The 25281-nt window shown below is 51.2% G+C and overlaps 1 protein-coding gene across 2 annotated transcripts in view; it reads left to right on the forward strand.

The window, feature by feature from the left end:
• The first annotated feature begins 1517 nt into the window (after positions 1 to 1517).
• MGLL (monoglyceride lipase) overlaps positions 1518 to 25281 on the forward strand; it is a 101366-nt gene continuing 77602 nt past the window's right edge. The window contains exons 1-2 of one of the 2 annotated variants that reach the window (XM_033865547.2): positions 1518 to 1675; positions 2839 to 2983. In XM_033865547.2, coding sequence (XP_033721438.1) covers positions 2859 to 2983 — 125 coding nt within the window. In that variant the 5' untranslated portion in view covers positions 1518 to 1675; positions 2839 to 2858. Of the gene's footprint in view, positions 1676 to 2170; positions 2376 to 2838; positions 2984 to 25281 lie in introns of those variants that run through there. The other variant, XM_033865546.2, reaches the window with a different exon arrangement.

The following is a 25281-nucleotide window of genomic DNA, read 5'->3' on the forward strand; positions in this document are numbered from 1 at the left end:
TGTGACATGGCCCTGTAGTTTTGCAAGATGTTATCTCTGGATTAAAGGGTACACAGTATCTCTCTGTATTATTTCTGAATTGAATCTACGTTTATATAATTGAATAATCGAGCCTACAATTTTCTCAAAATAAAAAGTTTAATTAAAAAAAAAAAGCCAGATACGGAACAGCACAATCCCACTCTCCTAACTCCCAGTGTGGGTGCCGACCAACCCCCGTGCTCTCGTTTACGTTGGTAACCAAACTAGGAGAGACTCTTCAAGCTCTTAACCATCACTTCCACTGGGGTTCTGCTGAAAACTGTCCCCCAAACTTTCACAGTGTGTATTCAAAATCATGAGACGCTGGAGCTGGGAAAATGTGAAACAACTGCATACAGGGGACTTGGTGGGCTTTGGGTCCCCCACAATGTCCATTGGACCCCAATGGCCACTCCTTGGATAAATTCTAATCCAGGTGCTTGCAGCGTGACAGCCTCCGCCTCCGGGCTCTCTGCTCTGAGATGGCTGCTCCAGACTTGGCGTGCCTGGGTCCCGTCACTTAGCCACCCCTCTCCGCAGCGCTTACACCCAAGCGGCTTCTCAGCGGCTTCTCTCGTGGTATTTCTTAATTTGGAGCACAGGCCTTAAGCAGCCTGGGTCCCCCCCCTCAAGACGTGTGACCCTGCGATGGGAGTTTCTGGAGGACAGTGGTTCTTTTCAACACTGCTATGGTGTAAAGTTGTTTGTGAAAGAAGGAAGGACGCAAAGGCCTTCCGAGGTCAGTGTGAGCAGGGGCACCTGTCACTCAGGGACAGAGATACTGTCAGTCGTGGGTTGCAGGTGAGGAGACGAAGCCTCGCAGGCAAATTGGAGGTGCTAATGTTGAGCCCAGGTGGTCTAGACTGTGATCCAGTGCTGTCCCTGTGCCCCAGCTACGCTGCCAGCTGCACTGGAAGCTGTTCAGAATCCCCTGTTCCCAGGGGTTTTGTTAGGAGCCCAGGGAGGGTTTCTGGGGCAAGGCCTGCACTTGTCTGCCTCTACCCTACCTCTTGGGGGTTGTGCACATCCTCCCCCAAACCCCCAGCTTCTTGTGTGTGTGTCTGACTGTGTGGTGTGTGTGTGTGATGTGTGTGTGTCTCTGTCTGCATGGGGTGTCTGTGTCTGAGTGCCTCTCTGTTCCTTTTTATGTGTTATGTGGGTTTGTGTGTCTCTGTGGATCGCGTGTGTCTGTCTTTGTGTATTGAGTGTGTGTCCGTGCAGTTTGTTGTTTGCATGCGTGGTGCCCACGTGTGTGTATCTGTGGGGAGGTCTGTGTGCATGTGTGTCCCTGCATGTGTCTCTGTGCGGGTGGGTGTGCGCGCGTGGTGTGTGCGCGCGTGGGTGTGGCGTGTCCTCCCGCTCGGAGACTCCCGAGAGCAGACCCCGTTCGGGGAGTGACAGTCCCCGGCGCGGCCACCCCGGGGCGCGGCCGGCGGGGAGGAGCGCGTGGCGGGTCCGCCAGCCGCACACGTGGGCCCGGCGCCGCCTCTCGCGTTCCCACCCCCTCCGGCCGCCCCCGCCGAGAGCCGGGATAAGTGGCGGCGCGGACGCCGCGCCCTGTGTCTGCGGAGCCGGCAGCGCGCAGCTCTCCGGCCCTAGCCCGCCACAGACGAGGACCGCGCTCGGGGACGCGACAGCGGCGCTCGTGGCCCCGGTAACTGCCTCCCGTACCCGCCCCCGGCTGCCGCGCCGTCCCCGGGTGGGGCAGCCCCGGGTCCCCGCGTCCCCGCGTCCCCGCGTCCGGGCTCGGCGTGGGCTCCCGCGCCCCTGCGCGCGTGTGCGCGCGTGTCTGTGTGTGCATTGGTGCGCGCGCGCCCCGCTCCCCAGCAGCAGCCCCGAACCAACTTGGACCTGTCAACTCCGTGTCCCCGTGCCCGTCCGCGAGCAGAGCAGCTGGCAGCACCTCCAGAGACAGCGCGGGGCTGTGCTGCCTGCGCTGGTGGAGACAGGAGGGGAACAAAGTTTGTCGGGAGCCCGGGTGACTTTCCTCGGGGACCCGCATGTGTGCGTGTGCGGGGGGCCTGGGAGCGCGGAGCTGGTTCCCTGGCTTCCCGGGCAGTGGGCGCCGGGCTCCTGGCCCCCCTTCACGCCGCCTCAGTGGTTTGTTTAGGAAAAGTGATGGTGAACTAATAGTGGAGGCTCGCAGGCGCCCGCTGCCCGCCCCGCGGAGGGAGGGCGGCCCCGGAGGGCTGAGAGGGCGCCGCACCCTTCAAGCCCAGGAGGCATATGTGAGCCAGGGCTCTGAGGTGGGAACCTGTGACCGCGGAGTTGAGGGAACAGCCCGTGTTTGCCTGGCTCTAACTGTCAAGGCTGTGTGGTTGTGGACAGCAAAAGCCAGGACGTGATGGAAACAGGTTTGTCACGGCATCCTTGGAATTTCAGACAGGAGGAATTAATCGCAATATCATCCACCTCATTATCGTGCCCCTTTGAAACTTCCTTGGGGATTTTAAGATAGATGGGTCTTTTGCAGCTGGGTCTTTATACCCATAGAGCTGACTATAATTTCCACTTGATTACAGCTAAAGTAGTCTTTAAGATGAAGTTTCCTGAAATGATTTAAAATAAACACAGATGGGAAGGGGGAAAAAGCTGTAATGAGGCACTTAAAAAATAAAGTGAGCATTTTTCTTGAGAACGAATGGGATTTTTCAGTCTTAAGGAATATATATGTATTTTTAAAATCTTTGAAATGGAGGTTTTTTGTTTTTAACCTGCTTTAAAAAATTGTTACTGACTCTGAACAAGGTTTCCCTCCTGATCTCTATGTGTTTTGTCATATCCCTGACTTTGGAATGTGTCCTTCTTCCTTCCCAGGACCTGAAGAGCCTTTCAGAATGCCAGAGGAAAGTTCTCCCAGGCGGACCCCGCAGAGTGTTCCGTACCAGGACCTCCCTCACCTGGTCAACGCCGATGGACAGTACCTCTTCTGCCGGTACTGGAAACCCTCGGGCACACCCAGGTAAGTCTCCCCCAGGTGCTACCCGGATGTGCCCTGGCGGGGGGGGTTCATGTCCCCTCTGCCCCTTTGTGTGCAGCTCCCGTGCGGCCACTTTCTCCATGACCAACTTCACGTGCCATTTTAACATCAGGCACAGTGGGCTAACAGAACTGAGATTTATATATCTTTTTTTAAAATTAAGAAGCAGACGTTCTATTTTCATGATAACAACTAGGATACGGATCCTACCGTATGGCAGTTTTCAAAAATTCCACATGACTTTATTTTTTGTACTGGAGTTGATTTCCTGTTGTACAGGCATTCCTTTAAAATCCAACCCAGCAGGTATAGAAAACCACCTAATCAGATAAGATCAAAATAATGGATATGTGGTAACTTTTGTTCTCTTTTCCTGTTTGAGTATGAGCTTCAGAAGGTGTCATACCTGTGTAACAGAGAGAAAGGGGTCTGGGTGTTTCCTTCTGATTTCTTGCCAGCTCAGTTACTTTGTACATTTTCCATCAAGGACTTGTCTTGCTCTTAGAAGCAGGCGTTGGGACCTGCACACAGTAAGATAGCTGGTCTCCTGCTTCCCTCCTCTTGTACGAAATAGGGAAAACCCTGCTTGTTTGCGTTGTTCAGGGAAAGAAGTTATTTGTGGTAACCAATTGGCCTAGTGAAAAGTGAACATTTTCTGTTCCATGGACATGTTACCTGTTTCACAGGCCTGTTGTCTCCTAGGGGACATGTATGGTGTGCTGTGGCTTATAGGATTGTGTCTCCCTTTGTGTTTCAGTCATCACCCAACCCTAGTACAGATACAAAATTCCTCCTACATTTTCAACAAGGTGTGTATAATCCAGGTAGCTGCACATTAAAAAACAAAAACAAAAGCAGAGATATGGACTTTAAAGACCTAGTTTAAAATCATAGCTTCAGGGCAACTATATAAACCGGCTATTGTAATGGGCAGTTAAGAGTTCCTACAGGGCTTCCCTGGTGGCGCAGTGGTTGAGAGTCCGCCTGCCGATGCAGGGGACATGGGTTCGTGCCCCGGTCCAGGAAGATCCCACATGCCGCAGAGCGGCTGAGCCCGTGAGCCATGGCCGCTGAGCCTGCGCGTCCGGAGCCTGTGCTCCGTGACGGGAGAGGCCACAACAGTGAGAGGCCCGCGTACCGCAAAAAAACAAACAAACAAAAAAAGAGTTCCTACAGGTCTGGCCATGTCCTTCTTAAAGATTTCCTCTACAGGAGAGAGTGTGTGTGTATGTGCATGTGTGTCAGACGGGGAGGTGGGGTTGTCAAGCATTATCATTAATTCTCCATTCTGACTTAATTGGCAGTACAAGTGCACACTCTTGGTTTAATTTCTAACAACTTCGTGGTATGTGGTGCATTATTTGATCAATATACAAAAAGAGGACAAAGAATTGGGAGCTAAGTTTGTGATGTTTGAGTCTCAGACGTTGGGGGCTTTCCTGGTTAAGTGGGGAGGTTGTCCTCACTGGAGGTTGATGGAAGGGAGACCCTGCGGTCCTCAAATGGGCGGGGCGGTGCTGTGTGGGTGGGCCAAGGCAGAATGGCTGCCCTTCCCTGGGCTGTGAGTGGTTTTCACAGTCTCCACCCTGAGTCGCCCTGTGGGGAGCTCTGTGCTCCCTCGCTTTTGCTCTAGTTAGAGATGGCAAACGCCACTCCCAGTTGTTTAAACCGAGTGTCTCTTGGGGTTAGTGTTTACCTTGCAGAGGACGCTGATGGGAATAAGAACAGGGGCCGATGGTTGAGGCAGCTGGGCCCTGGGCTTTGGAAGAGAGGCTGCCCGCCTACCTGCTCGACCTCCACCCCCTGAGATGATGCAGGTCGATAAACTCCCTCTGGGATTGGCCCCCCTCTGTCAGGGGGTCCTTAAAACATTTCACCACCAGCCCTGACCAATTGGAAAGTCCTGGAGGCCCCCCGCGGTGACAGATGCCGCATCCTGGCGTCCTGGGGGAGGGGTCAGGGCAGGCCGAGTGGTGAGGATGCAGCGGGGGCCTCAGGGCAGAGGTCTGTGCTGGCTGGTGAGGGAGCGTGTCCCTGTCAGAGAAGCTGAGCCCAGCTGCTCTGGCAGATAGCAGTGTGGCAGCCCAGCCCTCTTGCTGCTCTGGGACAGCTCTGCTGCTTCGTGTCAGCACGGCTGCCTCTAGGAGCGGGAGGGGACCACTGGCCTCCCCTTTCCCCTCCAGGGAGTGTCCTCCATGGTCTTTCCCCCAGTTAGCTCAGAGTCTTGTCTGCTCTAATCGGCGGGGAAAACACCAGCAAATGTCCCTTTTCTCTGCTCCTCTTAAAAAATCTTTCCCGCAGAGGCCCTTGGGACCTCAGAAGCCACTGTCTTACAGACTGTGTCCAGCAGAGGGGTCGGTGCCTGTCTCTCTTAGTTGGCACTGGGATGGGTTGGATTTCTGGTCAACAAGTTGGGCCTGTTCAGAACACCTGCCAGAACATTCAGCCCCCGGAGGATTTGCTGGGTTCCCAGACCAGCTCTGCAGGCGGCTCAGAGCGACCCAGGGTCATGGCATCAACCACACTGGGAAGTCGGCTTAACCTACTGATGGAAACATCGTGTCTCTACAAATGCTGGCTTCCTCACCCTGGGCCCTGGGGTCGCTGTTCCCATGTGTGCGTCCAAACTCAGTGTTGTTTTTAACAGAGCTGGCCAGACACTCGGTCTTTAATCACTATACCAGAGGTTCGCTTGGTTCCGCCAAGGCAGATTCGTGCTCATCTGGTAGTATGTTCTGTAAGTATCGTGTGTTCTGGAGTCCGGACTAGTCTCTTAGATGTGATCTCGTTTTATCTTCACGTCAACCTGTGGGGCAGATGTTATCATTGTTTTCCCTCTTTTAAAGCTGGTCCAACTGCATTTTGTCCACATTCCTCTGGTTCCAAGTCTCTTACTAAGGAAGACAGACTTTTGTCTAAGTACTGTCTTCCTGATAAATTCTTATATTTTTTGTTAGGGGGAAGGTCACTTCTTACGGTAAAGAGGAATAGAATAATTAATCCTCCCTAATTGTTTCTTCATAATATATTAAAAGTGGGAAATAGATTGAGATATGATCCATTCTGAAACAAAACCTTCGGATGCCCTGGGGACTGGCTGCCTTACCGAGACTCGGTACTTTGGAATTGTAAAATACTGGTTCTTCAGCAAGTTTCCACTGATGGTGTTTTCAGGGTAGTGGAGACTAGCCCAGGTGAGGCTTGAGTTGCTCTGTGGCTCTCGTGCCCTTGGGTAGTACTTCACACCCTTGGATTCAGTCCACCACGGGCCCTCAGTCCACTTAAAGGGCAACTTTGCATTAACTTCTGGATGTTACTTAGCCATCCTGCCCCACAGGATGAATGACTGGGCAACATCACTGGGGGGTCTGAAACAATACTCAGTTGGATGACTTGGCTGCAAAGAAGTCCTCCCTTGGTTCTGCTGGACCAGGAGGGCTAGAGAGCTCGCTGTAATTGTGTGATCGCACAGCTGCCACCTTCTGGGCGGTTAGTTCCCGGCGTGGACCGGTCATGCCCAAGGCCGGTGTGACATAGACACTTGTGGAATCAATGCCCAGATGCTCCTCTGAGCAGGGGCTCCCCTCGCGCTGAGCGTGCTCTGTCTCGGAGGAGCACCCCACCCCCGCCCAACGCTGAGGCACTGACCAGGCTCTCCTGCAGCTTCTGTGGTGATAACAGCCAGTGTACCGAGGGAGCCGTTTCAAAGAGCGCTGTCCCTCCACGGGCCGATGGCCTGATGCAGGTGCCTGGGTGACTCCTCAGTGGAAGCTCCAGAGCCCCTGCGTTTGCGGGGACCTCCCAACCTGAGCCCCGGAGCCCCTTCTGCAGTCTGCCTGGCTTTGCCCGCTTCTCCTTTCTTGCCTCCACTCAGGAGCTGGCCTTCCTCCAGTGACCCCGTGGCCACTGGTTGCCGTGGACGCCTCCTCTCCCCTCCCCAGCTCCACGCGTCCAAGCTGCCCCCTCGCAGTCTCAGCCGGTGTGGTTGTCAGGACGTTCCTCTTGGTGACAGGGTGCTGGGAGTGGGGCCCATGGCAGGGGCTGGACTAAGGAGGGTGGCGTGGCGTCGTTTCGGGAACGTACCTGTGTTCTCAGAGCCATGGCTGTTGGTGGATCTAGAATCAACAAGCCAAGGCCCCTTCTCCCCTCTTTATTCCCATTCCCCAGAACGGGGCTCAGCTGACATCCCCTACCCCTGCTCTACCCTTTACTGGGTCACTTTGCTCCCTTTCAGACACGAGGCCTTCGCAGTCTGTGTCTGGAGTTTCGGGCGATGCCGTCTTAGGGCACTTCCTCCCACCTATGCACATTTACCTGGAGAAGAAGCCATTCCCTGAAGCTGGAATATATTTAAATGCTAGAGAACGTCCTCCCTTCCTGCCACCCCTCACGATGTCCTTCCATCAGTCACCAACCACTTGGGTGTGGCATCTGTGACTCCAGGAGCTGGGCCCCTCCCGGCCAAGTTGGTCCAGACCACAGAGAGGCAGAGTGTCCATCATCTGGTTGGACTTGATTTCCAGCGCCCGCCCTCTGGAAATTCTGTTCCCTTTGATCAGATTGGCGCCTGCCCGTCCTCCCCTCCGCCTTAGGCTTTCCCATCAGGTTGTGTGTCAGTCACTTGGTGCCTTTCTCCCCGCTGCTCACGGTGTGGGTTCAGTGTCCTGGGCAGCATTCCCCGTTCTGTGTTTCTTGCAGTGTTTCTCCCTCCCTGTGGGCCCCTGCAGCCCTCGTGACCCCACCCCCTCTGAACTCCTGCCGCCTGTGTGGCTAGGCGTCACCGAATCACTTACCTTTGGTTGGTACATCCCCAGGGCCAAGCAAATCACATCCTTTCACTGTCCCTAAAAGTAGCCACTTTGAACTCCATTCGCTTGGTCTCCATGGGCGTGAGGGCCACCACGCATCTAGCTCCCAGCCCAGCCCCTTGGACCTTCCCCCAATTGTGAGGGTCTGGGATAGCTCTTGGGCTCCCCAGAGCCTCTGCAGGAAGGCAGGCCCTGAGGGCTCAGCTCCGTGAGTATCCGCTCTTCGCGCTTACCCATAGCCACACTGCCACCCAAAAAGTCGGTTAGCAGACCCTGATTTATTGAAGCCTGCGTGTCCCAGACAGAGCTGGGCACCAGGGTGGGGAGAGAGGAGCAAAGGCCGCTGTGTTTCAGGAAGCGGTGGGTGTAGTTATTGTACGAGGGGCAGGTACCTGGAGACGGGACCACTGCTGGCCACACAACACCTTGGTGTAAGTTAGACAAAGGAGCCAATGCAGGTAGACGTGGCCTCACAGGTGTGAGGTTTGGTGAGCAGAGCGTGGGCTGGATTTCAGCTCCTACTCATCCTTCCAGCCAGCGCCCTTGAACGGTATTGCACCTGTGAGAAGGGCGTGCAGGGCAGGGAACCAAGTGAAGCTAGAAAGGTGGGCGGGTGGGGCCAGGCGCCCAGGGTCCTGAAGGCCAAGCTGCAGCCTTGAACTTGAGCCTCAAGGGCTGGATGGGGAGCCACGGACAGGTGTTAGGCCAGGCAGTGGTTCAGTCAGGCATGTGACCTGGACAGCCAGCTGGGTGGAGGTGTTTGCCATCATCCAGGTGGCAGGTGAAGGGGGCTGAGTCAGGCGTGGCAGTGGCGCCTCAAGTGGCAAGGGACTGACCGTGTGTGGCGGTGATGGTGGGGGGGGGGGCTCCCAGGTGTCTCCCTGGGTGACGGCGCACAGGGGGCACCTTTAGATTGCTCTGCTCTGAAGACGTGGGGCTGCCCTCTGCCTGTGGCGACATGTGGCACTCCAGGCGCCGTGGGGCACGTTGCTGGAGCATCCTTGATAAGCCAGTAGGAGAAGTGGAGGAGAGGTATCGGGGCCGCAAAACGAACCACACTGCGAGCGTCACCAGTAAGATACGAATGCGGGGGCGGGTGGTTTCCTGAAGGTAAGAAAGGAGTCCTTCCTGGCTTCCACCTTCTCCCCACGCCGAAGAATCAAAAACCGCCCTTGACTTATACGTGTTGGCTCGTGAAATTTCTACGTGGACACTGAGAAAATGGACCTTACTATGCGTTTTATAGCAAGGACATTATTTTTAATGCGATCACTGCCTTCCAGTACGACTTCAGATTTCTCTTGCCTATTTTAAGAATTTCCAAAAGTTCCTTCCCCTTGTAAGGAGCCGCTGGTCCTCCTCCTGGTGCTTCTGCCATTCTTACAGCGCAGCAAACTGCCTTAGTTTTAAATAGGGCATCTCTTCTGGGCTTTTCTTTTTTTTTTCTTAAGATTCTTCAAACAGCAAAGATCTTTTGATGGCGAGAGGAAAGGCCGCAGCTATTCTTGCAGCTGATTTTTCCAGCAGCTACGTTAAGGGATGATTTTTTCCAGTTGCTTTGAGAATGTTCTGCAGATACAAGTCTGTCTTTGTTTGCACTGGAGATGAAGAAAAAAATAGCAAAATAAGCTGCTTCCTGAACGAGAGCCATGTTCACCATTGTCTGTCTCTTGGCACCTTTTAGGTAGAGATGCTGATCCCAGGCACACTTTGTCCCCCAGGGCCGGCCAAACATGGGTTATTGTCAATGGGGAAGCGGTCCTTAGCGGTGCGAATCTTTGCGGCTGGGATCACAGGATGACCCTTGTCCCATATTCAGGGTCAGCCAAGCCTCTTGTTGGAGGCGGTGCCTTCACTTCACACAGGCTTGTTCACTGGGGTGGGGGTGGGGAGGCAGTGGTGGCCATCGAGTGGGGCTGGGGGTGGCGTTTTCTCTGTATGGAGGGCCTGGTCCACTCGCAGAGGGGCGGGTGCAGGGAAGAGGGCCGCCGGAGGAGCTTGCTCTGTGTCACGTTGTTGGGTCTCACGGCAGCCGTCCCTCCCCCACTTTGCTGGCCATCAGTCTCTGCTCTGGCGTTTGGCAGGCTCTCTGGTATGCAGGGGTGGAAAGTTTCTCACCTTCCTCAGAAAGGTTCAAAGGAGCTCTTCTCCTTAACCTTCTGGAAGGAAAGGGGGAGGAGGGAGGAAGAGGAGGGACAGAACAGGAGGAGGGTTTGGGCACTGCGTCCTCCCTGGGGGCTTCCCACGGCTGGTGGAGGGTTTAGTGGGTGGAGTTTGCGGACCTGTTGACATCATGATGGGCGAGTATATGCCGTTTCCCAGAAAGGACGGTGGATCACAGACTTGCCCAGACTGTCCAGCTCGGGGCGGCCCGTGACCCCAGCACTCGGTGCAGCCTCATCACGTGCAGGGGAGGTGGCTCAGAGGGTGAGCATGGTCACCCAGGGGCTGGCGGGGCCAGAGGGCAATCCTGGAGTTCTTCCGCCCCACCCTGTCTCTCAGAAGCTGCTCCCACACCTTCCTCTTGGGGGTTTAAAGCACAGATCAGCCCTTCCCAGTAAGCGTTTAAACAAATGTCTGGCTTCGGGCCCGGCTTAGAGAGGTCCTAATTGCCACCCTTCTCCCCGCCCCCTGCCCCCACCAAAGGAATCATTTCCCACACCTCTGTCCTGGTGGTTCTGTTTTCAGTGGTGAAGAGTGTGTGGGCACCTGTGCGGTGCCCAGGGGGCTGAGGAGCGGGGGTAGACGGACCTCAAGAGGACGCAGGAGACTGACTTAGACCCAGAGGTGGGAGGAGAAGCCCGGAGGCCTCTAGGAACAAAAGAGAAGAAGCGGAGGAGATGGGGGCCCCGAGTGGAGTGGGGGGAGGGTGGAAGAAAGAATGTCGAGAGAAGGAGCTGGAAGGCAGGGAGGAAGCTGCAGGCTGGGTCACCCCGGGCTCTGGTCAGGCTCTCCTGGTCAAAGCAGGCCAGTTTCCCCCAGGCTGTCCACGGCGGCTGGATTAGAGATGAAAGGCCCCCCGCTTAGGAAGCGCTGCCTTTGGACATTTTAGGAGCTCCGCTCTGTTCTTCCTGTTGAGTCACTCTTGTAGAGGTATGTGCACAGCTGGGTGGTGCAGCAGAGAATGGCGAAGACCATGGAGCCAGGCCCCAGGACCAGCCTGAGTCCACACGGACGGCGTGGGGGCCGTCACTGGACCAGTGTGTTGGTCTTCTCACCTTTACCCCAGGTGATTATACAGTTAGACATCAGTGGGTGGTCAGCGCCTGGCACCCGGTAATGAGATGTGTGTCCTCTTTGCCTCCACCGTCTGGCTGGTGAGCTCTGGGGACCGTTGGCTTGTCTGTTACTCACCACCCTTCCTTATTCCCCTCCACCCTCTTGTCCGGCATCAGTCACAGAGACCCAGAGGCAAAGCAGTAACCTTTTTTTTTTTTTTTTTTTTTTTTGTGGTACGCAGGCCTCTCACTGTGTGGCCTCTCCCGCTGCGGAGCACAGGCTCCGGACACACAGGGTCAGCGGCCATGGCTCACGGGCGCAGCTGCTCCGTGGCATGTGGGATCTTCCCGGACCGGGGCACAAACCCGCGTCCCCTGCATCGGCAGGCGGACTCTCAACCACTGCGCCACCAGGGAAGCCCAAAGCAGTAACCTTTATTAACTCCACCTTGACCTCTCTCCCCATGTTGCAGGCTGTGTGCTTTCCGCAGTCTCCAGGTTTTGACTTTTTTTTTTCCTTAACAGTTAAAACTCAGTTCCATTCCAGTGAGATTTCAAACTCCGCGATAAACTTCTGTAGATGCTTAGTTTACCAAGGCATGGGGAAGCCGTTGGTGGTGAAATTCTTTTTTGAGACAACACATAGGTAGCAAATTAGATACTTTCTTTAATGTCACACGAGACCTCTGTGACAGTGTTTGTGGTGTCACTCTAGGCTGGCTGGAGGACCAAATGAGTCTTAGGGAGGGAGGCTGGGGGCCAGTGCAGACAGACCCACCCGCTTCTCAGAGTCCCATCTCCAGTGGCCTCAGTCCTTGTCGTGTGTTTCTCCTTTGGTCCCGATCGTGGGCCGGGGTGTGTGGAGATGCTTGTGCTACAGAATGAGCCTGTGCTGCAAGGGCTGTCCTGGCACCTGCCGCGTCTGCAGTGGCAGGGTGGTCGGTGCATCAGGGATTCTCTGGGTTGGCGCCCTGTGCTGGACTCAGCCGGGCAGTCCTGTGCTAGTCTTGACTGGGCTCTCCATGTGTCTCTGTGCAGGACTGGCAGCTGGCGGGGGCCTGCTGGTCTCAAGTGTCTGGCCCTGGCAGGCTGGTGGCGGGAGCACGTCTGTCCTTCCCCACATCCCCTGTCCTCCTTTCCCAGGCCGTTAGGGTGGCAGTGTCTCGTGAGCAGCAGCGCGCTTTCCCGGTCTCTGCTTGTGTCGAGTTTGCAAATGTCGAAGTCAGTCAGCCCGGAGGCGGTGGGGACACATCCACGGAGCAAGGCGAGGGGAGGATGGTTTGTGGCCATTGTTGAATCTATAGCATTCAACAGTAGGAAAGGTTTTTGTGCTGAGATTTGGGAAACCAGGGTGGAAATTTTATTTCTGCCTCTGAGTGACTCTAGACAAGGTACCCTCCATTAGACCTTCCAGCAAGTTCCCAGAGGGTTTTGTATTTTATGTAACTCTGGTGTGTTTTGCATCTCATAGTGGTAGAACAACCTGTGAGCTTCTCCAGGGCAGAATTCATGCTTCCTTAGTGCGTGCCCCTTGTAGACTTTCGTGCCTGGCACAAACTAAGGGATCTAAACATGTTTGTTGAATGAATGAATGAACTTCCCGTATTTAGAGTAAGATGATTGGGCTAGATGAGTCTCAAAAATCCCTTCTGGCATGGTTTTCGAGGAAAAGAACCGAGCATTTCCATCAAGTGTAGGTCAGAGGGGCTAACTGTTTGTGCAGGAAATGCAGCACCTAAATCCAGAAGCACGAGTGAAGAAGTTAGTAACACCTAGGATGGGAACATTCCCTACAGGTGATCCCCTGGGATACTAGGTGGCTGGGTTTTAGCCAATTTAACTTTGAAGTAAAGGTCTGTGTGTGAAGACACACCTACGGGTGAGAACTGCAGGACAGCAGACAGTGTTTTCCCTGTTAGCACAGAAGTCAGCGTGGACACCAGAATCTGGAGTGGTGTCAGCTTCCCCTTGATGTGGGGGATGATTCAGTGGGCGTTAACTGAGCTCCAGATGTAAACTCAGCGCTGTGGTAGACAGCGATGGGGGGTCCTCAAAGCGACGTGGAGACTCAGGGTCTGCTTGACTGCAGACCTCCAATCCCATGAGGTTTTTCTGAACATCTTGTGCGTGCCGTGTCTCATTCTGGTTTGGAGATATGGAAATGAAACAGCCCCCGTCTGCCTTTGAAGACATCGCCCCACATTTATCAGGGAGACAGTTCCAAGCACCGTGGGAGTTTGCTTGTGAGGGCAATGCATTTGGGGGGAGGGGGTGGTTTCAGGGAAAAGTTGAGGTGACTTTAAGCCGGCCCTTGAATGTGGTTGGAGAAACCACTTTCACACAGGCATGGAGGTATGTTCTGAAAACGACAGGAAGTCTTTGGAAACTATAGTCTACGGTACATGGCAGAAGGAGAGTTTGGAATCACTGGTTCAGGAGCCTGAATTTGAATGGCCCTTGTATTAGTCTGCTAGGGCTGCCATAACAAAATACCACAGACCTGGTGGCTTAAACAACAGAAATTTATTTTTCTCACAGTCCTGAAGGCTGAAGGTCCACGATCCAGGTGCTGGTTGGGTTGGTTTCTGGTGAGAGCTCTCTTCTGGCTTGCAGATGGCCACCTTCTCTCTGTTTCTTCACGTGATCTTTCCTCTGTGAGTCTTTCCTCTAATTGGGTAAATCTTCCATGATTGAACTTGGATGAGGATCCTGACTTTTCACTTATTTGCTTCTCTGTGATTCCATGGTAGATGCCCCAGCCTGTCTGAAGTTGCCTTTGCCTTGATGTCTTGTGTCTAAGACCACCTGGTTTCAGCAAACCCTACTGGCCGGCTGGCCTGAGGCAGGTTCAGACACAGGAGTGGGAGATACCAGGGACAAGCTCTGTCAGTACTGTGCAGACCCAGTAGTTGCCTTCTCTCTAGCCATTCCTCTTTCTTTCTTACTGATTTTTGTCCCCGGGGTGGGAGGGGCAGCGGTATGACTAATGATTGGAATATTTACACCTGATTAAAACCATTCTCACTTACCAGTGTTATTTGTAGCTAGAGGTGGCTATAGGACCAGTATATCTCCTTAAGACACTAGGAAAAGAACAGTAAATTAAACCTAAAGCAAGCAGAAGGAAGGAAATAATAAAGATGAGAGCAGAAATTAATGAGGTAGAGAATAGAGAAACCATAGAGAAAATAAGCGAATCCAAAAGTTGGCTGTTGGAAAAGCTCAACAAAACTGACAAATCTCTAGATTGATCGAGAAGAAAAGGGAGAAGACTCAAATTACTAGAATCAGAAATGAAAGAGGAAACCTTAGTAGCAATCTTGCATAAATAAAAAGTTATAAAGGAATAGTACGAGCAGTTGTACACCAGGTACAGTTAGGTAACTTAGACAAAGGGAACACGTTTCTAGAAAGATGCAGACTAGCAAAACCGACCTAAGAAGAAATGAAAAAGATCGGAATAGACTTGTAACAAGTAATGAGATCTAATTAATAAGCAAAACAACTACCCACAAAGAGAAGCCCAGGCCCAGATGGCTTCACTATTGAAATCCACTAAGTATGTAAAGAAGAATTAATGCTAATTATTCACAGATTTTTCTTAGAAGAGGAAGCACTTCCCAACTCATTCTAAGTGGCCATTATTACCGGGATACCAAAAGCAAACAAAGACATGCAAGAAAAGAAAACTACAGGCTAATATTTCTTATAAACATTGATGCAGAAATCCTCAGTTAAATACTAGCAAGCTGAATCCAACAACAGAAAAAAGAATTATACAATATTACCAAGTGAGATTTATCCTCAGAATGCAAGGACGGTTTAATATCTGAAACTCAGTTACTACAATACACTATGTTAGTAAAATTAAAAAAAACTCACATGATCATCTCAGTATATGCAGAAAGTGTTTGACAGAATCCAACACACTTTCATGATAAAAACATCCAACAAACTGTGAATTGAGGGGACCTTCCTCAGCCTGATAAAGAACAATGACAAAAGTCTCAAGCTAATACCATACTTAATGATAAATGACCGTATGCTTTTCTCCTAAGATAAGGAACAAGACAAGGATGTCCATCTTACCACTGCTATTCATCACTGTACTGAGGGTCTAGTTATGGCAGTTAGGCAAGAAAAAGAAAAGGGATCCAGATTGAAAAGGAAGAACTAAAACTATCTCTGTTTGCAGATGACATGATCTTGTATGTAGTAAATCCTAAGGAATCCACTAAAAACTATTAGAACTAATAAATGAATTCAACAAGACTGGAAGATACAAGATGAATATATAAAAACCGATCGTAGGGCTTCCCTGGTGGCGAAGTGGTTGAGAGTCTGCCTGCCATTGCAGGGGACACGGGTTCGTGCCCCGGTTCGGGAAGATCCCACGTGCCGTGGAGCGGCTGGGCCCGTGAGACATGGCCGCTGAGCCTGCGCTTCCGGAGCCTGTGCTCCGCAACGGGAGAGGCCACAACAGTGAGAGGCCCATGTACTGCAAAAAAAAAAAAAAATTTAAAAAAATCGATTGTATTTCTACATACATGCAGTGAACAATCTGAAAATGAAATTAAGACAATTTCATTTAAAAGAGCATCAGAGAGAATAGAAGTGCTTACAAGTAAATTTAACAAAAGAAATGCAAAACTTGTACTCTGAAAACTGCAAAACATTGCTGAGAGAAGTTAAAGAAAATCCAAATGAGTGTAAAGACATTCCATATTCATGGATTGGAAGACTTAATATTGTTAACATGGCAGTACTCCCCAAATCCCTATGAGAATCCCAGATGGCTTCTTTCTGGAAATTGATCAGCTGTTTGTAAAATTCATGTGGAAACTCAAGGGGCCCAGAAAAGCCAAAACAATCTTGAAGAAGAAGAACAAAGTTGGAGGACTCACATTTTCTGATTTCAAAACTTACTATAAAACAACAGTAATCAAACCAGTGCGCTATTGGCTTGGCATAAGGATGGACAAGAATTGAGAGTCCAGGAAAACCCATATATCTATGATTAATTGATTTTTGACAAGAATTCCAAAAGAACTCAATAGGAAAATGATAGTCTTCTCAACAAATGTTGCTGGGACACTTGGATATCTGCATGCAGAGGAAGGAAGTTGCACCTCTTCCTCACACAAAAGTAAACTCAAAAACCTAAATGCAAGGGCTACAACTGTAAAACTCGCAGAAGAAGACATAGGAGCAAATCTTCATGACCTTGGATTTGACAGTGGTTTCTTAGATGTGGCACCAAAAGGACAAGTTACAAAAGAAAAAACTGGTATATTGGACTTGATCAGAATTAAAAAACTTCTGTGCTTCAAAGTAAACTGTCAAGAAAACTAAAAGTTCACAAAATGGGAGAAAATACTTGTAAATCATCTATGTGGTAAGGGAATTGTATCTAGAATGTAAAAAGAATGCTTGTAATTCAGTGATAGAAAGACAACCCAATCAAAAAAATGGGCAAAAGACCCGAGTAACATTTGCCCAAAGAAGATACACAAATGGCCAATGAGCATATAAAAAGATGCTCAGAATCAAGTGTCGTCAGGGAAATGCAAATGCAAACCACAGTGAGGTACCACTTCCCATCCCCCAGCGTGGCTGTAATAAAAAAAGACAGAGAATGACAAGTATCGGTGAGGATGTGGAGAAATCTGGACCCTCATGCACTGCTGGAGGGGATTTAAAATGCTGCAGCCACTTTGGAAGATAGTCTGACAGTTACTCAAAAGTTAAACAGTGTTAGCGTATGACCCAGCAATTCCATTCCTAGGTATATAGCAAAAACAATTCGGGTTTAACAGGTGCACACTACTCTATGTAAAATAGATAAATAAGGACCTACTGTATATCACAGGAAACTATAATGTTTTGTAATAACCTGTATTGGAAAAGAACCTGAAAAAGAATATATATAGATAGATAGATTTGCATTTCCCTGATGACAGTTGTACACAAATATTCATAGCAGCATTATTCATAATAGTCAAAATGTGGAAACAATCCAATGTCTATAACTGATGAATGGATAAATAAAATGTGGCATATCAATACAATGGAATATTATTTGGGCTTAAAAAGGAATGAAATACTTACACATTGGTGAACCTGAAACAATTATGCTAAGTGAAAGAAGCCAGTCACAAAAGGTGACATATTATATGACTCCATTTACATGACGTGTCCAGCATAGGCAAATCTGTGGAGACAGGAAGTAGATTAGTGGTTGCCAGGGGCTGGGGCAGAGATTGGGAAAGTTGCGGGGTGATAGCTAAGGATACGAGGTTTCTTTTTGGGGTGATGAAAATGTTCTAAAACTGATTATGGTGATGGTTGTACTATTCTGTAAATATACTAAAAACCACTGAGTTGTACACTTTCAAAGAGCAAATTATATGATCTGTGAATTATATCTCATTAAAGCTGTTACCAAAAAATGCAAATACCTAAGGAAATGAGTTAAGGAATGTTATGCGAACATTTTTAACGATGTTTACCAAGAAAACTAACGACACAAAGTTATTTAGGATATAATGGTACAGAGAAAAATATAAATTTAAGTATGAAACTGTGATCTCAACCATATTAAAAATATAATCATGGAAAAGAGGTTAGAAATTTGACTACAAAAATTGAATGCATGTCTTCAGGCCTTGCATCATCTTTGGAAAGGAAAGGAAACTAGTCTTCAGAAAGGCCCACACCCAAGTCTGACACCTTGCTAAATACTTCTTTGGCTTCACCTCCCTGAATCTCACAACACACCAGCGGGTTGGCATCGTTCTTGATATTTTATTGACGTGGAAACTGGTCCCAGAGAACCATGGGCTAATGAATGCAGAGCCAGGATTTGAACCCACATCTGTTTTGCTTTAAAGGCCCTGGTCTCGCTCCAGCACCCAGCTGTGCCATATCAGACGCTCACAGAGCTGTGTGCACAGGCGCTGTTTATAATGCTCTTGGCAGTTGGCGAAGGTAGGGATGACAGCCCCACCTTATAGATGAGACTGGTGCTTGGAAAGGCACGGTGGCTCTGATGAGGGACCCTGGTACAGTGACAGGTCGTGGTGTGAGCCCATGGTCCGAGGTCCATCCACCTCCATTCGCGTTCAGCTCTGCCGTCTGCTCTGATTAGGCCGTCCTGACTGTAGCTGCCCGTCAGGGCAGTATATTTACAGAGTAGTACAACCATCATCATAATCAGTTTTAGAACATTTCATAACAGAGCTCTGAGCTGTGTGCCCATAAGATTGTGACCATTTCCCTTAAATTCGTCACTGTGTGCTCGTCTTACCTCTCCTGCATTCTTAGTAAATTCCCGATTGTTTATTGCCATCCGTTTGGCATTTCACCACCCAGAAGAACTTGGAGCCATCTGCAGACTTGGAAAGTTCATGCTTTTCTCCTTCCAGGAAAAAAAAAAAAAAAATGAATGTTACATAAGATGGGACCGAGCACATTCTTACCGGAAGGTCGGGAGCCACTTCTCAGCCTGAAGAATCCCTGTTACCTCTGCCCGTTACTTCCTGTTTCATCCAGGTCCAAAATCACACTGCAGCTATCTTTGCAAACACGGTTCCTTGCAAAACCTCTAAGAATAAGTGTTGCCTCCATTCCCACACAGAACTGCCCTGTCTTCAGGGTCTCCTCTGGGTCTGAGGAGAGGTTCCTCCTTGAGAACTCATGGGCCTTCCTCTAGGCAGTCTGTGCTGGTCACATTGTCCTCCATCCTTCAAGCAGGGATAGGAGTCATCTCTGGGGGCAGAGGTCCCCAGGACCCTCACCCACCTCCTCCTAGCGCCTCTCCACCTGTGGCCGTTTCTCCCTCGTGGAACAGTCTCTTCCCGACTCGCTCATCTTGGGTCATTTAATTTTGTTGTCGTAAATAAAATTTGCTCTCTTCTTTTGTGAACATATTCATGATAAGACATTGAGAAATTAAGGAAGAGTGGAAAGCTAGGACGACTGACCACCCCAGGACAATCCTTGTTAACATTCGTGGACTCTGAGAAACTGGAAAGCACCATAAAGATGACCAGCCCCTTGGCTCTGCAGATGGGGAGCCAGAGGAGCTAGGACCGTTCAGTCACCTGCAGAGGCCTGGTGCCTGTGGCAGGAATCAGGGGTCTGAGCCGAGTGAGCTGCGGGCCCACCCCCAGGAAGCCGGAAGTCGGTAGGCAAGCAAGAAGGTGAGGGGCAGGTGACCAGTGAGCCCAGGGGATCGCCTGACTCTGCTGGGGTGGCTTCGAGCTGAGGGGGCCTTGACCTGGGTCTGGACATGAACCTGCTGTCCAGTGAGGAGGCGGCCCAGAGCTCTGTGCCCACCTGCCATCCAGCCCTCTGCTGCCCGCGGCTCGCCCTGGCGCTCGGCTCACTGGCAGTGGGGCTTTCTGCTTCCGCGTCCTCCAGGAGCGTTTGAGGGTTTGCCTAATAAATGTCCACCTCCTGTGCGGGTCATTTCTGTGTCCGGCCTCCTCCACCTCTGCTCTCGGTGAGTCTTCAAATGCCCGGTGGTGAGAGAGGGGCCTGGTGACCCCCTCCCTGTCAGATGAAGGCCCTGCGTGTCCTCGTTGCCACAGGCCCCCGGTGCTGTGGCGGCTGCAGCTGTCTGAATTGAGTTATCATTTCCTCGTTGTTCTCTTTGACTCAACTTTCCTTTTCACTGGCGAGCTATTTTAAGAGGAAGCGTTATTCTAACTCGGGAAATGTAAAACCAGTATCAGGGGCCATCAGTGGAAGGTGACCACAGGACAAAAGAAAACCCCGGCACTGAATCCCAGCTCTGCCCTGGGCTTGCCCCCAGCCTGGGCCTGTGGCTTCTCTCTGTCCTGAGAACGGAGGCGGGTCGTGTTGGAGATCTCTTTCAGACAGACCGGCACCTCGCCCAGGGCTCCGTGCATTCAGGGTGGAATGGGAGGGATGAAGGAGTAGTAGCATCGCCCTGTGCACGTTCCCGTTCCTTGATGCTGTGCCTCCAGCCCTCCCCGGTTCAGCCTGAGCACTGCCCGCATGGGGGCCCCACAGGTTGGGAGCCCGAGGACAGGTGTGCCATCCCCGACCCCCGTGACGCGTTGCACCAACTGGGAAGCGTCGAGGCTTGCACCTTCGCTTCCAGAGACTGGTGGTCTGGCTTCTCCAGGTGCACGCATGTCCACAGCACACGCCCGCATTCACGAGTCCCCCGCGAGAGCCTGCCGCTCTCTTTTCTGTGGAACGTGACACTGCGGCAAGAGTGTCCCAGATGGCATGGGGTGCCTGCGTCACTGGTGCCGTGCATCTGGTTGGCCCCTTGGAAGATGCAGGGGAGCAGCGGCAGGCCAGAGCACCCCTGCGTGCGGCCCCTCCTCGTGGCCTGCAGGCGGCGGCTCACTGTTGGCAGCAAGAGCAAGCACAGGCCCTTTTCTGTGCAGGGAAAAGGAGCCCTGGGCTTGGAGACAGAGCTCAGAGCGCTTCCACGCAGAGACCACGTCAGTCACACTAACATCTGGCCCTGGGCTTCCCTTTTCTGAAATCTTGGGACAGCTGTGAAGCTCTTCATTAATGGACCATCCTAAAAGCCATGCCATGTGCCTTCCGCAGACCATTAGTGATTTCCCAGAAGGCCAGTTCCAAATTGATCTCGACGGCGGCCCCCGAGGAGCCCTTTGGCACGAGAACCTTTTCAGAGCCGCAGGGCCACGGCTGCCAGAAGACGCCTCTGAAGAGATCACACATGTTAATGAAGGGTCTTAATCTCCTGCCCCCTTACAGTTCAGAGCTGCTTTGCGATTGAAGATAAATCATTCCTGGAGGTTGCATCCCCCAAAGCGTAGGAAATTACTTTGAGGCAGGAGGAATAATAATTTCCATATCAGTTTCGAACTTGGTTTATGGAAGGCAGTTATCCGCCTCACTTCACTGGAACCTTGAGCAGATGATAGGAGGAGGGGCTGACGTGGGAGGGGCTGAGTAGTCTCCGTCAGGGCATCCAGATGCCAATTTTGCTCACTGGATTTTGGGCACTGGAACTGTCAGCTGCTAAGTACCTCAGAGGGCCCCATATTTGGTTGGTTCTGCACTTTATTGGCAGCAATAAGGCATGCAGCTGAGTTAGTGATACCCTCTCTGACCAAACTCTTTGTTGTCGCTGATGTTGCTTTCCAGTTTTATTGAGATGTGATTGACATATAGCACTGTATGAGCTTAAGGTGTGCAGCGTAATGATTTGACTTAATGGACTTAGAAATGATTATCACATTAGGTTGGTAAACATTGCTCATCTCATATAGATGGAAAAAAAAAGTTTTTTTTTCCTCCTTGTGATGAGAACTCTTAGGGTCTGCTCTCTTAACAACTTTCCTGTACCATGTACAGCAGTGGTAACTGTGGTCACCATGCTGTACATCACATCCCAGGACTTACTTATCTTATAACTGGAAGTTTGTACTTTTTGACCTGCTTCTTCCAATTCCCCCTCCTCCCACCCCCATCTTTGGTAACCACACATCTGATCTCTTGTTCTCAGAGTTTTCTTATTTTGCTGTTGTTTCTGTTTCGGTTCCATGTATGAGTGAGAGCATGTGCTATTTGTCTTTCTCTGACTTATTTCACTTAGCATAATGCCCTGAAGGTCCATCCATATTGTTGCAAATGGTAGAATTTCCTCAATTTTTATGGCCGAATTATATTCCACCGTATATATTGGGTTGGCCAAGAAGTCCATTTGGGGTTTTCCATAGCGTCTTGCGGCGAAACCCGAACGAACTTTTTGGCCAACCCAATATATGCCACATCTTTATCCATTCGTCTGTCGACGGACACTTAGGTTGTTTCCGTAACCTGGCGACAGTAAACAATGTGCTGTGAACATGGGGGTGCAGGTATCTCTTGGACATAGTGTTGTCATTTCCTTTGGATATATTCTCAAGTGAAATTGCTGGATCATATGGTAGCTTTACTTTTAATGTTTGAGGAACCTCCATACTGTGTTCCACAGTGGCTGCACCAATCTACGTTCCCACCAGCAGTGTAGGAGGGCTCCCTTTTCTGCACACCCTCTCCAGCATTTGTTATCTGTAGGCTCTTTAATGGTGGCCATTCTGACCAGTGTGAGGTGGTAGCTCAGTGTGGTTCTGATTGGCATTTCCCTGATGACTAGTGGCGCTGAGCACCTTTTCATGTGCCTGTTGGCCATCCGTGCATCTTCTTTGGAAAATGTCTGGCCGCAGTCTTGGACCTGGTGTGTCTAGAGTGTCTGGTGCTGCAGGAAGCAATTCTGCACTCTGAGGGGTGGAGCACAGTGGCGCTTGGCCCCTAACCCTGACTGTTCTCTCCATGGTGCTTTAATGTGACCTGGCATACGTTTATTTGCTGATCATTCTGTCTGCACCAGGGTAGGGACTTTATCTAATTCAGATGTGTCCTCAGAGCCTAAGCCAGAGCCTGGTCCAGAAACCCAGCGCTCAGTCGATCTCTGTTACTGAAGAAATGAGGGGCTGAGAGCCGGGCAGCCATTGGACTGTGCCCAGTGGTCCTGTTGCTCCTCCACCTGGTGTTACAGGTGGAGTCATCGCAGCCTTCCATCCCCTTTCATGGGTCTTTGTCTTCTCTAGGGAAAAATATGTCTATGTCTGTATCTATCTACATATAGATGGATGGATGGATGGACCCTTTCATGGGGCTTCGTCTTCTCTAGGGAAAAATATGTCTGTGTCTTATGTGCATATAGCTGGATGGATAGATAGATTTTTTTTTTTTTAAGGAAATAGATGCTCTGGGAAACATGCTGGAGGAGCCTTGCAGCATTGGAACTTTGCTCTGCAGTTCTTACCACTGTGCTTGTTAGGATCTTGCGTTAAAATGGATGTGAGGACGGTGATATCAGCTGGGGCAGGAAGACAGTAGCTGACGCCACGGGACCCACATAAAACCTGCGTCCTCCAGCACAGGCTGACTGACGGGGCTGTTGGCAGGAGAACACTCCACTACGCTGACAGTAGCCAGCTTTGTAGTGTGTGTGCTGTGTCATCTGCACTGCCGGTCCTGTGTTATCCTCGTTTCACACGGGAGGAAGCAGAGAATTCAGCAAGTTGCCCACCGTTGCAGTTAGGGAACAGCAGAGCCTGGGTGTGAACGCACATCAGCTTGCACGTGCATGTGTGAAGGGATCTCGTACACGAGGGTCTGCGTTTGTTAAGGTTCAGCCTGAGTGTTGTGAAAAAGAAACATGGTGCTCATGCAAGTTGGAGGTCTATGTCTCTCTCCATCACCAGTCCAGGGGTCCACACGGCCACTCAGGGCACAAGTCCCTCCCGCCTTGTTGCCCCACCCTCCAAGGGTTTGGGGGCTTCCAAGAAGCCCAGTTCACTGTCTCTGCTGGTAATGTGGCTGGGAGATGAGCTGTCGGCCACCAAACAGGGAAGAGTAAAGAGGCCGAGTCACGATTGCACTCATCCTTCACTCCCCTTCATTTGCCCGTCTCACCCTAAGAGAGGACTTGAGGCTGGTAGCTGGTCACATACAGTTGGCAAAATGCAGTCCGTACGCATAATCTCTTTCATCTTCTCGCCACCCCCCCAAAAGGGGCGGGTAGGTCCATGCTGGTGAGGGCTGGAGCCATGAGCTGGGGCCCTCGGGGATCCTGGTGGGATGGGCAGAGCACAGGTTCAAGGTCAGGTGGATCCAGATTCTACTTCTGACTCTTCTTTTTTTTTTTTTTTGAAAAAAATTATTTATTTATTTATTTATTTATGGCTCTGTTGGGTCTTCATTTCTGTGCGTGGGCTTTCTCTAGTTGCAGTGAGCGGGGGCCACTCTTCATTGGCCCGCGGTGCGCGGACATCTCACTGTCGTGGCCTCTCGTTGCGGAGCACAAGCTCCAGACGCGCAGGCTCAGTAGTTGTGGCTCACGGGCCTAGTTGCTCCGCGGCATGTGGGATCTTCCCAGACCAGGGCTCGAACCCACGTGTCCTGCATTGGCAGGCGGATTCTTAACCACTGCGCCACCAGGGAAATCCCATTTTGTCTTGTTTTCAATTGTACGCTGTTTTCCTAAGCTGGTATATTTTAGGATATTAGTGATATTCAGAATACGTAAAATCGTAGGTATGTAAGTAAGGAGTTAGAGACAATTATAATAAAAGGATGGTGTCAGATCTCAGTCTTTTTGCCCCAGGGTTCTGCTTTCAGAGGGCTTCCAGCTCAGAAAAAGGCTGTGTGCAGAGCAAGACTAGATCGAGTCTTGAAAGGTCAAGGGACATATCACGTAGGAGATGTGGTAGTCCTGTGCATCCTCGAGACACCTTGCTTTGCCTGCAGACATTAAGGCTGTGCGCTGGCGAGGAACCTCAGCCTTGCTCTGTCAGGCCCAGGTCTTCTCGGGGACAGCCACACGGGGCGGAGGGCTGAGGGGAGCCAACCAGGAGAAGCTGGCAGAGCCCCAGGAGTGCGTGTGCTGGAAGCAGAGTGGTGAGCAGTCTGGGGATAACGTCCTCTGCAGAGAGACGAGGACAGTGGGGCTGGGGGCCAGGCTGGTGCGGACCCCCCATGCCCGGTGACGGGGCGGCACCGCATGCTGCTCCCTGCTGGCCCTGACTGCAGGCACACCTGTCAGTCGCAGGAGCCCAAGGGCTCTGCGGAGTAGGTGAGATATCACATTAGCAGGCTAGGTAAGCCCCGGCACACGGGTGGCCCGGGGGGGATGCGATAAGTGCCCAAAGAGAGATGTTAGCAGTGTGATAAGTTACGGATTAAAAATGCATCAGACTGTCCATCGCCCTCTGCTTCAAGCTGGTTGATGCTGGATTTGCTTTTGCACATTTGTATGGAAACACACCTTTGGTGTGGCCTGTGATTTCCTAGTTGACTGACTTCAGGGCAGGCCAACTTTGGGATTTCATTATCCTTGCACAGGGAAACCTTTGCTGAGTGGGGTCAGTGCTGGAAGAGTGGCTGCTCCAGGCGTCCTGTGACACCTCCCGGGGCACCATCGGCTTCCATGTGTTGCTGTCTGGAGGGTTGTGTGACAGTGTTCCTTCGATGGCCCAGGAATCAAGGAGCTCTGGTCTCAAACTAAATCCAGCCCCATCACTGTCGTGATGCTGGGAGGCCAGACCCCGATTTTGGAACCCATGTGCAGTGGTTTCACGGTACTCATTCGTGAAGGCCGCGCTGAATGCAGAAGGACCAGTTGCAGGTCCACAGAATGCGAGAGCCTTGATGCTCCAAGTGGTGGTGACATCATCCTGGGGGAATTAGGAATTGA

This window comes from Tursiops truncatus, chromosome 10, assembly GCF_011762595.2.
Source record: "Tursiops truncatus isolate mTurTru1 chromosome 10, mTurTru1.mat.Y, whole genome shotgun sequence".
In the NCBI taxonomy this organism is placed as follows: domain Eukaryota; kingdom Metazoa; phylum Chordata; class Mammalia; order Artiodactyla; family Delphinidae; genus Tursiops; species Tursiops truncatus.